Source organism: Oreochromis niloticus, linkage group LG14, assembly GCF_001858045.2.
Source record: "Oreochromis niloticus isolate F11D_XX linkage group LG14, O_niloticus_UMD_NMBU, whole genome shotgun sequence".
NCBI classification, from domain to species: Eukaryota; Metazoa; Chordata; class Actinopteri; order Cichliformes; family Cichlidae; genus Oreochromis; species Oreochromis niloticus.
Window position 1 is genome coordinate 18,340,102 of NC_031979.2, and position 17,099 is coordinate 18,357,200.

The 17,099-nt window shown below is 41.1% G+C and overlaps 1 protein-coding gene across 1 annotated transcript in view; it reads left to right on the plus strand.

Annotated features, from left to right (window-relative positions):
- The window catches only part of fchsd2 (FCH and double SH3 domains 2), a 67,924-nt gene extending 50,916 nt beyond the window's left edge, over positions 1 to 17,008 (plus strand). The window contains exons 13-21 of the mRNA XM_005474671.4: positions 2,115 to 2,204; positions 2,423 to 2,485; positions 9,940 to 10,074; positions 10,381 to 10,464; positions 10,619 to 10,796; positions 12,010 to 12,230; positions 12,731 to 12,923; positions 13,028 to 13,122; positions 14,268 to 17,008. Coding sequence (XP_005474728.2) covers positions 2,115 to 2,204; positions 2,423 to 2,485; positions 9,940 to 10,074; positions 10,381 to 10,464; positions 10,619 to 10,796; positions 12,010 to 12,230; positions 12,731 to 12,923; positions 13,028 to 13,122; positions 14,268 to 14,375 — 1,167 coding nt within the window. The 3' untranslated portion in view covers positions 14,376 to 17,008. The remainder of the gene's footprint in view (positions 1 to 2,114; positions 2,205 to 2,422; positions 2,486 to 9,939; positions 10,075 to 10,380; positions 10,465 to 10,618; positions 10,797 to 12,009; positions 12,231 to 12,730; positions 12,924 to 13,027; positions 13,123 to 14,267) is intronic.
- Positions 17,009 to 17,099: the final 91 nt, after the last annotated feature.

A 17,099-nucleotide genomic window follows, 5' to 3' on the forward strand; every position in this document is an offset into this window, starting at 1 on the left:
ATGGCAGTTGTATTGCATATGCTGTAGGAGATACATACTGTGTGCAGGTCATTCGGACTGAAGCTAATCAGATTAAGGTTTTCTCCAATTTCTCTTAATGGAAAATCCTACATTTTAAAGCTACCAGCTCTTTTCTGTTTTGAAGTATAAGTTTAAACCGAAATCTAAAATTCTTTTATGTAAAATAAACGATTATGGGCATTTTTGCTGCTTTCCTATTTATAAGAAGCTCTCAGAGGAGGTGGGAGTGAGAACAGCTGAGGCAAGGGGCTGTTTGACACACGGCATCAGAGCAGGGAGTAGGCTGCGCTCTCAAAAATATTTCACTACAAGCAAGCAAGAGTTGGAAAGTTGACTGGGAGGATCTACTCATATTTTTCTACACACTTAATGTGTATTGACATTCGAGCACAATTGGAAAATAGGACATAGACACACCCATGAGTCTGTGTTCATGAGACACAGTAGAATATTTAGGAGGGAACGCAGCTCCTATAGTTCTCACTCATATCACTCATATGAAATATAAGCAGACAGAACGCACTGTGAAAGTGTACAGTACATATGGGGAGTAATTGCCTGCTGTGGTCTCAACGTGCCCTTTTATGGTGACATTTAAATAACTCTTCTTTGCAGTTTATCTATCATATGGAGTTCACATACCACATGTTATTGCTTTTATCAGCATAGCTGCTGTTATGTGTTTAGATGCTTGTTTGTAGCACCTTTTGTATAACACAGTTTGACTTAGAGGTCTTTGTACAAGAGGTGAACCTAGAATTATGAATAATTCAATCATAAATCAATAATTGATTTACAGCTGGACTGCTGATGTTTAGTTCTGCTGGCCAGAGTACTAATGAGCTCATGTCACGGCGAGGTGTCTGTCTGTTCATCCACAATTCACAAAAATCGCTGCTTCTCCTCACGTATTGATCAGACTTTAGTGGAACTTGCACACAATGATCAGCTGAGTCTCCACCCAAATTGTGCTCAAGGTCAAGGTGACATTTGTCATTTTATGGACTTTTATGAGCTTTTTATTGTGATGGATGGTGATCCGGATGATTTGCTAAGCTACTGATGTCCTGGTTTTCCCTGCGAGTTTTCTATCTATCTATCCTCCATCTATTTTTCTATTTCTTTCAGTTTTGCTTGTATTGATTATAGATGCTCTGTCTGCCTGACTGTGTGCAGTCTATTCACAAGTGATTTGCACTCACACCATTGGCTGTGCTTCATATTGACTTACATTAATGATTTAGTGCTGCAGCTTTCCTTAAGGAACAATTGCTAGCAGTGTAATGGCCATTATATGTAACTTTTCCCCCCGTTTTAGTCTGGTATGTTTATGGTTCAGTAGCAACAGCCAAGCCTGGTGTTTGTTAGGTGCTGCTAACGGAAGGGAAAAACTGAGGCCCGTGAAGTGGCTCAGGCCTTTATTGATCAAAGTGTGGGAGTCTGTCTTGACAGCGTGTCTTTCTGTCTTACTCCGTGCCTCTGTGGGATGGAGCTATCAGCTATCAGCCTGCTCTGTCAGCACTGGTGAGAAAGGAAAGAAGCAGGTAATGAAAGGGGAAATTGATGAAAACAATGAGAGACAGAAGGAAAAGGAGACAGGATTAGAGATGAGAGCGAGCTGATGCGAGAGAGCTTCAGTGTAAATCTCAGGGGTTCCCCTACTGGTGGATATAGCATCATCATCTTGTCTCATTAGAGTGCAGCAAGTTTTGATGATTTGTTGCTTAGGAGACTGTGTAACCCAGTTTTTACACATTTTGGGGTGAAAATTCAGTTTGCGTTGAACAGAACTTGTGCAGCTGTCAAGATGTCAAAATGAGAGATGTGACACGAGTAGAAAGAGCTCCTTATGTTTCCTCTAACATACAGCTTCATTTTAATTCCATCTTTCTCTTTAGGTCCCTGCATTTCAGTAATCCCTTAAGAGCAAACCCATTGTTTATGTAGGTAGTTGGCGCATATGGAAATGTTTTCTAATAACCAGTCATTACTATAGTGTTTTATATTCTCTTTTCTTTTAAAGATTGATATGGGACTTTGCAGCCTCGATACATGTGCTTTTTTAACAATCCTAACCTCTTTGCTCTCCAAAGACAATAAAGTTGAAAGCTGAAGCTCGGCTGGACCTTCTACGCCAAGTTGGGGTTGCCGTGGATACCTGGCTAAAGAGCGCCATGAACCAGGTGTGTATTGTCAGTGAGTGTTGGGAAAGCATGCAGGTATGCTGCGTGCTCGTGTGCATGTCCCTGACCTGTGTGAAGATTTATTTGATATGCGTATGGTTGTGTTTGCACTCATATCTTTGTGCACATTTTTTTTTTTTTTTGTATATTTTGTGTATATGTGTCAGCCTGTTTGCAATATGTGTATAAACCCCTGACTCTCTCCGTGCATGCTGTAGGTGATGGAGGAGCTGGAGAATGAACGTTGGGCCAGCTACACTTCCCACGACCCCTCACTGTCGGTGAGACACAGCCCCTCACTACACCTGCATTGCAGCTATTTTTTGCCAAGCCAGAACAATTAAACTTGTCTACGACTGGACAAAATTAGGACAAAATATTTAAAATGTATATATTTAAAAGTATTTTTAAACTAAACATGGGTCCTAATGTTACTACCAGCCTGCAATATCTGTTCTCACTTGGCTAGAAAATGCAATTCCTACACCTACAGGGTAAATAACAAACTATATAACAAAGACGAATGTGCCCACCTGCTGGATGTTTAGTGCTTTGGCTGTTGGAGTCTTAGGCTTTTTAAACTGGATGTGATCATATGTAGGAGCTGATTAAGTCTAGCGCTAACTAGAGGTCTGGTTTCTGGGGAGATCAGTCCACAACTGATAGTGTTGCATTGTGTGTTTTTTACTTTTCATGTATGTATCTCACTGTATTAGCAGTGTGTTTGAGATCATTATCACACTGAAGTATGAAGCCACTGACAATCAGACAGTTTCCAGGTGGTATACATGGTGGATCACTGTCTGTTCACCACTTGCTGAAATGCAAACCATGACAGAGCCTTCACCATGTTTTACAGATGGCTGTAGACACTCACTGTTGAACCTTTCTTTTGATCTCCATCAACATATGAACAACAATTTGGACCCCAAATTTGAAATTTGGATTCATTACTCCATCAGACCAGTTGCCACTGATTTTCAGTCGAGTTCTCGTGTAATTTGACGTACCTCAATCTTTTATTCCAGTTTCCTTTCATTAAGAAGTGCTTCTTGACATCCACCCCTTCTACTGAGAGCATTTCTGACTGGATCAGCTAAAGGGTCAGCTGCATCTCTCAGGACTTTGATTTTTTCCTATTTCATAAGGACACGACTTTCAGATACTGTTCATCTGCTGTAGATAGTTTTTTTTAAGCGTGCCACTTCTTCTCTTGTCCTCTACCTGTCCAGTTTGCTCAATTTTTTAAGGACACACTGCACGCCATGCTGAGTTATGCCAAGCTTTTAGCTAATAGCTCTTTAGGAATCACCTTATTACTATTTTAAGGTGTTTGCAAGCCTGCAGAACTATAGCTCAAGACCACTTTAAACCGTTACAAGAATTTCTGGCTCCTTGTAAGAAAAATATAAAGAAATGGCTCAAGACTTTTGCACACTTTTTGTAACTGTGTTTGTTGCATGGACACTGGGCTGCTGTACCCACTAATGAACACCATCACATCAGTGAAGTGTATATGATCTTTTGGTTTCCCAACTGTCTCTCAGTAAATTCTTCTAGATCTACACAAACACGGCACTCAATTCAGCACATTCAAAAATGAAATGTTAAACTTTTAACACACGGGCTCATGACTGCTCATTCTTTATGGTTTCATTATCCGTGAAAATCTCCCAACCAGAGTAGTACTCCTGACAAATTACTTTCTGAAAGATGTAAATTGATAAATAATTGACCTTGGCCCTGCTGCCTAATCATCTATCACACCAGTTAAAGACTCTTAAAACGCCCCACTTCCTCAGTGGAATACTGATGTAGTTCTCACTTAACTTTATTTCACAGCTCTTAGCTTTAATGACAAAGTAGACAGATATGACGTCTTTTGTGTATCACCTCATCATGTTTGTGAATGTGTGTGCATACTGTATGAATGTGCTAATGGGTCCCAAGTTTTTCATGCTCTGTGCAGAACTCCACCCTAAAAATGTTAGACACTTTAGAAATACAGCTTTTATCACAGAGTTATTTTGTTACGAAGTATCAAAGTGCCATATATAAACACCAAAATTATGCACAGTCTATAACTCAGCCTTATGTGCTGTGTTCTTTTGTGTAGGGATATTTGTGCGTAATTATGTTCGTGCATTTGTGAGTTGTCTTCTCTGCATTAGCTTTACAGGGAGGCAAGTGTGCCAATCACTAGTAGAGTGATCCCACATGGGGCTTTGTGAGGAGACGTGTGTCTGTCTGTCTGTCAACAAGACTAAACATAGCCAGTCTGCCTTATTGGAAGCACTTGACATTCTGCTCATGTGATATTGCAGCTTGCAGCTAACACTAGAGAGAAAAAGAGAGAGAGAGACACTGAACTTAAGAAAGAGAGAAAATGGAGAGAGAGACGAGCTAAATGGAAAAAGAGGCATTTGTGCAGTTAAAGGGTGAAAGGAGCAGCAGCAGAGAGACAAGTACTGAAGAATGAGAAAAGTTAATTGGCTGTAAAAAAAAAAGAAGAAGAAGAAGAAGAAGAGGAGGGGTATGAGGTGAAGGAGAAGAGCAGAGATGAGGAGAATGTCGTGTCAGAGCGGAGGCATTGGAGGTGAGAAAGGTGGGGGTGAAAAAAGCCAATAAGTTGCTGTAATGTGACTGTATACTGCAAGAGATATAAGGTGTGGCATGTTTGCTCAGACAAAATGGTCACCCACACCCTGTGTCTCCTCAAGATTTGATCACGGTGCACGAACCTGCAGCTCAAATCCAATTTGTAATGAGCCAATCACATCGCATCAACTGATTTCTGCATGTAGATATGGTTAAGACGGCCTGCTCATCAGAATGAGGAAGGAGGCTGATTTAAGTGAATGTGGTGTAAGCATTTCAGAAGCTGCTGATCTACTGGGACTTTGACACATAACCATCTCTGTTTACAGAAAGTCTAAAAATAGAAAATGTCTAGTAGGGGTCAGTTCTGTGGGTGAAAATGAACACAGACTCAGATGATCAGTCATTACAGTCAAGGTATGCAGAAGAGCATCTCTAAACATGCATCGTGCTTTAAAGCAGATTGGCTGTAGCAGCAGAAGACCGCATTTCTGCTGCAGCATTCGGATAGTATTTGGTCAGAATTTGGTGTACACAGCATAAACGCATGAATCCTTGCTGGCTGCTGGTGATGGTGTGGGAGATATTTTCTTGTCACCTGATCCCTTTAGTACCAACTGAGCATCATTTAAATGCCACAGATATGCCGTGGCGGACAAACCTGTGTCAACTGTGTGATGCTATCATGTCAATATGGACCCAAATCTCTGATTAATTCAACAAGGTGCTGGAATCACCTTGTTGAATCTATGCAATGAAGAATTAAAGCAGTTATGAAGGCGAAAGGTTCAAACCCACAAGCAAGATGTGCCTAATAGTGTCCAGTGAGTGTATGTCTCAAAATATTTTATACTAAAAATAGTCAGGAGGGTTAAAATTTTGAACAATATTTATCTTCTTTTCACTGCATTTAAAACTTCTCTTGCCCTATTTACAAGATTTGTCTGTTGTAGGCGCTTGCTGAAAACTCAGTATGGTTTAGATGTCATTAAAAGAACAGACCAGGAGGCACATTGAGTATTCAGGCATATGACAGCAGTTCATCTGACATAGATTTTATTTGGAGAGCCTGGGGAGACTGACAGCAACAAAGAAAGCTGGGACATTGTTATTAACAGGGTGCAAGAAAAAGAGACAGTAAGAGAAGGGAAGGGAAAATTTAGGTTGGATTGCAAACAGCAGTGTGCTGATTGTGGAAAAGTCAGAAGTGACCGATAACAAAGAAAGAACAAAGGATTGATGTAGTGCGAGTAATAATCTGCACAGGAGGTGACAGAAACACAATGAGAGTAGGGAGCAGGCTCGCTCCTCGGCCGTTTCTTCATCCCACTCAGGTTTATTAATCTGAATGAAATACTGCAAGCCTTAAAAACCTCCGGCCTCTCAGACAGCCACTGCCTTCATTACAATATCACTTTTGCAGTTATTACCTCCAGGAACAGTAAAATCTTGCACTGGCCTGTGTCTCCGCTGTATCGGTACATATACTGAGATGTATATTTTGTGGTACTTTATAGGGTTATTACTGGAATACATGCTGGCCTTTACTTCAGGGATTAAAAGGAACTGGTCTCTGGGCTAAGCAGCGTAGTCTTAAATCAACAAAGAGGATAAGCTTAATGTGAACCAACAAACAAGCAGCCACTAAAGAAGTGTGGCCCTGAATGAAGCCTCCACACCGTAGGTTCTACATGGCTGTGCTTGAAATCACCTTCTCTTTACAATGAAATTACCCTTGTCCAGGTAGTAGTGGTAAATGATGCGTTACATCAGGGGTTTACTATTTAACATGGAGACTTATCAGTTACTAACAGACCGCAGCGGTATTTATTTTATGTGGTTCAGACATGTCAGTAACCATTGAAAGGATCACAGGACTGTGTCCTGATGTTTAGGTGAAACACACTCACACTCAGTAAACCTTTGACTTATCCTGTAAAACATTTTCCTGAAAACGAAGTTGTCTTCATGGCAGCATATCACTTAGGATGGCTTGGTTTTTAGGGAACTGTATCCAAACTGCTGAATGGATGGCCATGAATGTTGGTGTGCACATTTACGTGCATCCTCAGATCCAGGATTAATTTTAACAACACCGATGTTCCTTTGATCTCACTTTTTCGTGCGTCAGCAGGACAAAACAGCAAAAATTAAAGCCAGTCTTGTCAATTTTACTATTACTGTGTGTTTACCAAGCTAATTATAGTCATACTTATTCATATGGTAAATCCTATTGTTGTTCTATTTATTTTAGAAATCATGGCTGAACAATATACAGCATCACAGCAGATGTAACGTTTGTATTATGCAGATAAGAGTTTTAAAGAAGCACAAACATAAGTCCATGTTTATATTTCTTCTAGGGAAAAAAGACCAAGTATGCTCACAATCAGGGAAACAAAAAAAAGGAGGAAGAGAGGTCTATACATTATTTTTTAAGAAAAGCAATGTTTTGATTCATCATCATCTCCCTGAGGTCAGCTCAGGTCAGCAGGTCAACAGGAAAAATGACCAAAAACACCTCAAGATTGCAGCCATGCATCCTCAGATCCAGGAAAAAAAAATGTAGGAGTGACATTATCCAAAATACTTAGCAGCCATTTCCTGAAATTAACTGGATGACAGTTTTCCAGTACAGATTAATATCAGGTAAATATCAGAGCATTAGATCCAGTCTCTTTGTACAGCAAAAATAAATGACGTGTGTACAAATGTGTTTAGGCTCTTGATACAAAATACAAGACTTTAAAGACCAGATTACACTGGATACAAATTAAATACAAGAGCTTTAAAAATAAAAATAAAACACATTAAAAGCCTTTGGTAACCAAGTGGATAAAAACAGAAAGCCTTCCTCCTAAAACGAATGGTGTTAATGACACACCCATGTCAAGGTGCAAAAACATGCCACAGTTTGCCATATACTGTGTTTTCCAACATAGGCTAGCCAACATGGGCAATTCCCTATTTTCTTACCCATTCCCAGATAGTTTTGATAACAGTGTCTTTTTTCATCATAGCATCATATGTCAGACTCTGGAGATTAACTAAAGTACAAAGCACATACGTGTTTTGTTGTGCACCATTATAGAGTTTACTGTGTCAACAGAAATCTGATGACTAAACACAATGAACTGAGAACACACTCACACACACACACACACACACACACACACACACACACACACACACACACACACACACACACATGTATTTTTCTCTCCCCATCTATTGTTACTGGTCAGGTCAGCCTTCTGTGTGTGATAGAGCTTTCTACCAGCTGTATCACATGACCTCCCTGTAAGCCAGTGAAATTCACATGGAACAAAAGAGGGAGTGGCTGGCTCATTTGAAACGTTAGTCCTGGAACACCTGTGTCAAAAAAGCTACAGTACACACACTAAGCAGGATAGAGAAACTCAGACTGGAAGGAGCGATAGAAAGGTAAGGAACTATCTGTACAGATGGAAAAATACTACAGGTGGCAAATAGACAAGTCTCGCAGCTGGTTATCCAACGCATAGTAGAAAGTGAGAAGAGAAGCTGGGATCATAACACAGCTGGGGAGCGGCGAGGTTAGTTCGACGCAGTAGAAATAAACAGATAACAGTATACCTAACTAGGCGTCACTTGGACAGCAGGAGTTGTGAGCATTTTGACTTTTTTTAACTGGTTTAAATCAATAATTTAGCTAAACACCAAAGAAAATATAAATATATTGAGCATTTTACCGTCTGGTATCATGTAAAATATGTTAAATGTTTTGCATTTAAACAGCTGTTGTTGTGTTTTTGCTCTTGAATATACAGGGAGTGCAGAATTATTAGGCAAATGAGTGTTTTGTCCACATCATCCTCTTCATGCATGTTGTCTTACTCCAAGCTGTATAGGCTCGAAAGCCTACTACCAATTAAGCATATTAGGTGATGTGCATCTCTGTAATGAGAAGGGGTGTGGTCTAATGACATCAACACCCTATATCAGGTGTGCATAATTATTAGGCAACTTCCTTTCCTTTGGCAAAATGGGTCAAAAGAAGGACTTGACAGGCTCAGAAAAGTCAAAAATAGTGAGATATCTTGCAGAGGGATGCAGCAGTCTTAAAATTGCAAAGCTTCTGAAGCGTGATCATCGAACAATCAAGCGTTTCATTCAAAATAGTCAACAGGGTCGCAAGAAGCGTGTGGAAAAACCAAGGCGCAAAATAACTGCCCATGAACTGAGAAAAGTCAAGCGTGCAGCTGCCAAGATGCCACTTGCCACCAGTTTGGCCATATTTCAGAGCTGCAACATCACTGGAGTGCCCAAAAGCACAAGGTGTGCAATACTCAGAGACATGGCCAAGGTAAGAAAGGCTGAAAGACGACCACCACTGAACAAGACACACAAGCTGAAACGTCAAGACTGGGCCAAGAAATATCTCAAGACTGATTTTTCTAAGGTTTTATGGACTGATGAAATGAGAGTGAGTCTTGATGGGCCAGATGGATGGGCCCGTGGCTGGATTGGTAAAGGGCAGAGAGCTCCAGTCCGACTCAGACGCCAGCAAGGTGGAGGTGGAGTACTGGTCTGGGCTGGTATCATCAAAGATGAGCTTGCTGCTGCACGCAATGTTGATGGTGAACAGATCAAAACACTGACAGAATCCATGGATCGCAGGCTTTTGAGTGTCCTTGCAAAGAAAGGTGGCTATATTGGTCGCTGATTTGTTTTTGTTTTGGTTTTAAATGTCAGAAATGTATATTTGTGAATGTGGAGATGTTATATTGGTTTCACTGGTAAAAATAAATAATTGAAATGGGTATATATTTGTTTTTTGTTAAGTTGCCTAATAATTATGCACAGTAATAGTCACCTGCACACACAGATATCCCCCTAAAATAGCTAAAATTAAAAACAAACTAAAAACTACTTCCAAAAACATTCAGCTTTGATATTAATGAGTTTTTTGGGTTCATTGAGAACATGGTTGTTGTTCAATAATAAAATTATTCCTCAAAAATACAACTTGCCTAATAATTCTGCACTCCCTGTAGGCGTGTGTTTTAATCATTTTCTTTAAAGGTGAGTGGAGCTTTTCTTGTTTGTCCTTGTACTTATCAGAGGTTTTCATTGTGGATCTGTTTGTGTGTTAAAGGGCACAGTGGACCTGGAGCGTGAAGAGGGTGAAGAGTGTGAGGAGAATATGGAGGTTTTTGACGACAGCAGCTCCAGCCCTTCGGGGACCCTCCGCAACTACCCGCTAACCTGCAAAGTCCTGTATTCATACAAGGTGTGAAGCAGCATGCACACAGGGTTACTTTCTACAGCTACAGGGTGACACACACCTGCATGCACACAGCATCAAATGTCTGCCTACGAGTAGGGAAACGCCTACAGCACACAGTATTATTGTTGACACATGTATGCCATTTAAATACCTCGTTAATTAATCATTGATAGAGAAGTGTTTGGTTTATAAGGTCTGGCTACTCCCTTTTTCTCTCCTTTCCCATCTGCTGACCTTTCCTCCTTTCATACTCTCCTTCCCACTTTCTCTGTTTTTCTTTCTTTAACTCCCGCTGTGTCTCTTCCTCAGGCCTCCCAACCAGACGAATTAACTATCGATGAACAGGAGATGTTGGAGGTCATTGAGGACGGAGACATGGAGGACTGGGTTAAGGTACCCAATCACAGTCAAGTGCTGTAGATGTGTATTGCATTTTTTTGCCAGTTGAATAATTTGATCAGCTCTGTTGTGCTACTGTCTGTACTGACGTGCTTTTTTGGTTTCTTTTGTTGTTGTTGTTGTTGTTGTTTATTTGTTTGTTTCTCAGGCACGCAATAAGGCAGGTCAGGTGGGCTATGTCCCAGAGAAATACCTGCAGTTCCCGACCTCCAACAGTCTGCTGAGCATGCTCCAGTCTCTGGCTACGCTCGATGCTCGGTCACACACCTCGTCTAATTCAACAGAGCCAGAGCTGCACTCGGGCTGCATAAACGGAGACACGAATAGTAAGTAACCCTGTAAGCACAGTTGCTGTGAAGGATTAATTAAACTTCATGGCAGTAGTTAAAGGAAAGAGGTTAATTCTAGTTGTACCCGTGTAAATGAGTTTTTACCCATAATGAGGTTATTGTGGGCCACTAACTGAGGCATTTTTCTCTGCTTCTGTAGAGTACACTGAGTTTACTAAGCAGGGTATTATTGGAAAGGGGAAATGTAGGGGTTGCCCACTGAACCTTGCTGGGATGCTCTAAATAAACACCCTTGACCCTAATCATTTCAGCTCATTTACAATACTGCGCAAGGGTCTTGAGTAATGCTTCATTTCTTTATATTTTGCATCCAAGGAGATAATTTTTAAAGTGGTCTTGAGCAATAGTTCTTCAGGCTTTCTGAAGATCTTCCAAAGACCATCAAATGTTGTATTTCCATGTATGTTTGCACTTTTAATAAATCACTCATTAATATGCACAGTCCTGCATATCAGTGAACTAGAAATAGTGCCTTTCTGTAAAAAGACTGTCTCATATTCAAAGAGAACAAAAGCGGAGCATTAACCTGACTGTTAACTGTTAACTTTTGCTGTTTTATTTCTGCAGCCCTGTGGGTTGTAATCAACCAGCCAAAGTATTCACAAGTTCATTTAAAAGTAAATTAAACTGGTAGACACAAACTTTGAGCTGAAATTCAAGATAGCCTTAAAAAAAGGAGCTGGAGTTACTTGTACTGCACAGGCCGTACCTATCTGGTCATCAATGCAAACGATGCGTAACTTAATTATTTTGTACAGCCAGAAACCTACATTAATCGAGCTTGATTGGTCAAGCACCATTTCACTGACAACAAAAACAAGGAAAGGAAAGCGGGTGGTTGTAACTTTTGTTATATAAAATCTTTATTTTATGTTATTTTTTAGTCTTTGCTTGCTTCTTTACCCGCCTTATTTACAACCTTATCTTCTCCTACTGTGCTCTTGCTCTTACACTTCATCCGTTTTTCTTTTTATTACTTTGTATCCGCTGTACCTGAATACTTAGACCAGGCTCATGAGTAAATCCACTGCTGTTTGTGTATCTTGTGCTCTCCAGCGGTGTATACCATTTTCTTAATAACAGTAAGGGGCCTGCAGACAAGAAACTGCATTTCCCTGAGAATAATTGTTCCGACGGTATACTTATAATTGTTTTTTCTCCCTCTCTCTCTCGTCCTTTCTCTCTGCAGTGGTGTATGTGCGTGCACTTTATGATTACGAGGGTCAGGCGGATGAGGAACTCTCCTTTTCCGAGGGAGCTGTGATCCGCCTGTTGAGCCGTGACACTCAGACAGACGACGGCTTCTGGGAGGGGGAGCTGAACGGGCGGGTGGGCGTTTTCCCCTCCGTGCTGGTAGAAGATCTTACAGAGAATGGAGAGACCAGCGCGGGAGGGACAGGTGACACACAGGTACAGTAACACCTGTACACACATGAATTAATCTCACAGATAACATACAAGTCATCTTCGGTAACAGGACTTACTCTAGACCTGAATGAGACATTTGGTCTCATCATTCTTTTCTCAGGGGAGAAATACCAAAGACTGTGTGTAGTCTACTGTGCCCGTTTATACCCCTATCCCTTCCTCCTTTCCTGCTTGTTGTCCAGTTGATCTATCAGCAAGTCAGAGTTCAAAAACAGTGCATCAGAACTGCCGTGTTTGTGCAGCATTTTGATAAAAAACCTGCACTGCAATCACAGAAAACAGGTCTTATCTGTGCCACTGAGTGCTGCCCTATTAGAGACTCAGCAACAGGAAGGATATGGCCTCTCCCTTCCTATAAGCCTGTAGACATAACACGCAACCCAACATCTTTAAGTGCTATGCAGGGAATGTTGGTTAAAAAAAGTATCCTGGTCAAGTTTTGTGTTGTAACCCACTTTGTTTATTTCCACCACTCTCTGTAGATCTCTCCTTCTTTGAAACTGCCATCTTCTCTGCCACCTCTTCCGCTGTACGACCAGCCTCCCATCAGCCCCTTCACCAGCCCCGAGACTTCCACCCCACCTCCTCTGCCACGTTCCCCTTCCGCTGCTCTTAATGGGGAGCACAAGCTTCCTCTGCCTGCCTCGTCACACAAAGGACCGCTGTCAGCTCACAGTAAGATGGCTAACACAACCACAACCATGTTTAACGAAAAGCAAAATTTCTGAGGAAGGTAATCGGGGCTTTTAATTTGAAATTTCGTCTCTCTCACTCTGTAGATCAAAGCTCTGGCAGGAGTCCAGTGTCTCCAGGATTTGCTAAGACTCAGCCGCCAAGATTCACTCCTGAAGGAGGCCCGGGCAAACTACGACCTGTTAGTATCAGTGTTACTTAAGAAGTGTGTTGTTTTTTTTTTTTTTGTTTTGTTTTTTTTTTGTACTGTGTGTGTGTGTGTGTGTGTGTGTGTGTGTGTGTGTGTGTGTGTGTGTGTGTGTGTGTGTTATATTTTCGAGCTGTCTTTTCATTTCCTCCCATCTCTGGGAAGCACAGAGGGAATGCATCCAAATTTGCAAATGGATTAGATTTTAGTGGTCAAAGGTCTTTCTGGTTTTTTTTATGGCTTTTCCCAGCAACAAAGATCTCTTCATTGTCATTCATACTACGCCTCAGTAATAGATAAACAAAAGACCATGCTTTTTCACTATATATGAAAACAATGATTCAGAGGGTAGGGTCCACAGCATTTCTTTATCACGGACAACAAATGACATGTACGGCTGTAAACTGCACTTCTTTTTCTTTCATTAAGACATCTCCTGGATTAAAAGTGTAGTTGAACTTCTTTACACTGGTAGAAAGGGGAGTTTCACTGCTCCAGCCCACATCCCCACCCTGCTGCTTAGCCTTTGCAAGTGGCTGACATCATTGCTAGCATTTACACTTGTGCTGTTGTGCTTGTGTTACTTGTAATTTTGCCACTGAAACACTAGTTTCTCTCTTCAACTCGATTCATTGTCTTATTCTCAATTTAAAAAAAAAAGGAGAGAAGCAGGAAATAAATGTTCACTGCGGGCCGCATCAGCGTGACGTGTAGTTGGATTACAGCGTATGTCACGGCACAGGATTTCACAGGGAGTTAAAGAAACTGATGAAGAAAATAATCAGAAGATGAATGTATGACATATAAATAACCATCAGTTTTTCGCAGACGGTTTGGCACGCTGTGCTCTGATGACATGTGAAGGATACTTAAGTGTTCGTTAAACTGTGTGACCTACAGATCCCAACAATAGGTTGAAAACACAGTTTTTTTGTTAGAGTCTGAAAGCAGACAATTCCCCACTTTTTCTGTTCGTTGATAACACATTTGTGTCTCGCAGCAGGAAGTGAACATTTAACTGTTTGTCAAATTAAGAAAAGTAGGTCGTCCCCGTTATTGCCTTGACATCAGTTTTCCTCACTTTGGCTTCTTTCTTTTCCTTAGTCTTGTATTTAATGTGTTTTCTTTCTCCGCTGCAGGTGCGAGCCGCTCCTCCTCCACCCAAGCAGCACCCCGCCGACAGCAGGAGAAGAGCGACAAGACGGAGGAGGTGGAGATCACGCTGGTGTGACAGACAAACAAACTGACAGCCGGTTATAGGCGCACAAACAGAAATGAAAACAGATGAAAGGCAGATGTATCCTACAGGCTTGGGAACTGAAGTGAAGTTAAATAAAGTGATGTGAAGTAAACTGAACTGAACCACGCTGACCCCTCCCCCCGCCCCAATCTCCTGAACTCCTGGCTGCTCCGTATCTTCTCCCTTTGAGCTGAAGGGGAGGAGAGCAGAGAGAGGGGACAAAGGCAGACTATCCAATGTAGTAATCTCCATATTAGCTTCCTAATGAAGTGCAGCAGTAGCCCACACACCCCCGATCCCTTCACCCTACCACGTCCTTTCATTCTTGCCTTAAAACCTCACCTCATTGGGCAGCAGATCACACCACGGTGAAGCAGAGGAAGAATGGCAGGAGAGGAGGAGGATGGGGAAAAAGCTATTTGTGACAGATGACGGATTTGGCAAGTTTTCTGTTGTCAAGCTTTCTTTCTGCAGGGGCAGATCAGAGTCAAGATTTAGATTTTTTCTCTTCCCAAGAAATAACCATGAATCATGAGAAACGTTTTGAAGCCCCAAGAACTGACAAACTGTAGTAAAAGGTTATCAGACAAACCAAACATATAACTCAATACACTATAACTATAAAACTAGGGTGGGATGGAGGCAGATGATTGATTGTGGCGACCCCTAAAGGCAGAAGCTGACTTAAATGGCAGTCCACATGAACAGCTGATAACTTAGTATGGATCTAGTTGGCAGATATCATACAGGATGCAATATTTACGTTGCTTTAGCCTGTTTACAGTTATCGCACATCTGCAAGCCACTTTGCAACCCAGCTCATGCTTTTCATGCTGTGTGTGTTTTAATCAATGATGAGTGTTGCTTGCAGCGTCCTGTACAGATGTTGGTTTGGTCCAAAGAAGAGAGCCCAATCTAAATCAGTGCAGATGGAAATAAACAATCTGCTTTTTGCTACTGTATTCCCGGGGGCATTTAGTTTTGTTTTTAAAAAAGTCCGGTTCTTATCTGATACCTTTTCCTTACCTTTTGTGAGTGTTGTGGGCCCATCCAAAGAAAGCTGGCTGAAATGTAAGTAAAAACTTGCCAAGTGTGTCACGTTTTTGGAGAGCAGTGGAGAACGAAGTGAACGACCAGAGAAACTGAGCGGTGTGCGTGGACGCAGCGTCCCTCTCCTTAGGCCTTCCCTCACCATATATAGTCATTATCATCATACGTATTTAATGTGTAATAGTACAGTACATTACTGTCGTCATAGGAATGTTATGCTCAGCATTTCATATAGACTAACTCAGCTGAATGGAATACCATGTCTGATATGTAGTGGAAGTTTTATCTTCATCTTATACTGAAAGGGCATTGTAAATACAGCAGGAAGGAGAGCTCAAAGGAGGGAGAGGATGAAAGAAAACGAGAGATAAAGGAGGCTGGATCCTTCCCTCTGCTCTTAGCATCACCTCTCTTCCCGTCCCTCCTTTACGTCTCTCCCTCTTTCCTCTAAAGACGATTCTGTCCATTGGCAGTCGGCGTGAATCAGTGACTGTCATATACATACATACATACATACATACATTATACGACATACGCGTTGCTATATCTTCTCTCATTCTGTGCGCCGATTGTCTGTATCACTGATTGGTTCAGAGATGCGCTGCTGGTGCTTTTAAAGGCACTCAAATTGTTGGTATTCACTATGTGGCAACAAAGAAAAGTTTTATTTCAGATGATGTAGACACAGGAAAGTATTTGTGGCCGGGACTTCTTATTAGCACAGAATGAACTGTATAGCTTTCATCCCTCTCATGCCGATTTGTTCACTGTTCAGTTCAACTAAGACGCACGTTTACTTGATGCTCATTACATTTGCAGATATAATTTTTCTCTCGCCGAGCAAAGCCACCACATCTTGTGTCCTAATGCTAGAAACAGAAAACAAAAGAGGTGTGTAGAGGAAAAATAACAAACTAAATGGACAGAACTAGCAAATGACATTCAAATGGAGCTAAGTACAAATCTTTTGTGTGTGTGTGTGTGTGTGTGTGTGTGTGTGTTTTTTTTTTTTTTTTTTTTTTTTTAACTCAAAGTAAATAAATGCCCCCATGTCCCTTTACATGGCCCTAAAGCCTTTGAGACTCCTTGCCTGAAGGGCAGCGTAGCACTTTTATTAATTTCTACCTTACTTGGAAAGTAGCAGTACCCTCACAAAGCATCGGCACGGGTGGAAAAGACTGATGAATCCTTGTAGTTACAATGATTCAGAGTTGTTCTTTTTAAGCTGATCCTATGGACTTTTTTGTTTCAGTGTGACTGATGCTTAAAAAACAAAACAAACAAAAAAAGAGGTGGAGAGACGACTGTGGACAGTGAAATTCGCTGTTTTCCTTTATAAGAACAAAACAAACAAAAATTACAGAAAGCGATGTGTTTGAATGAATCATTTTCTTTTTTTGGTCTCGAGATAGGCCTGGGTGTTTATGAGTGTGATTGTTTATAAGAGAGAGAGGAGGAATTTTAATCTCATCTGTGTTTGACTCTGAAGATGTGTCCCAGTTCCTCACTGCAAATGAACAAGTTTGGAGAGCGTTTGCACAGAATAAATTGCAAAATAAAGTATTGTCCAATGCAGGAGACAAAACTAAACATTCAGTCAGTAATCCTCTTTCTTTGTCTCAGATAACATCCCTACTGCAAAAAAAAACAAAAGAATTGTGGATAATGGAGATTAATATTA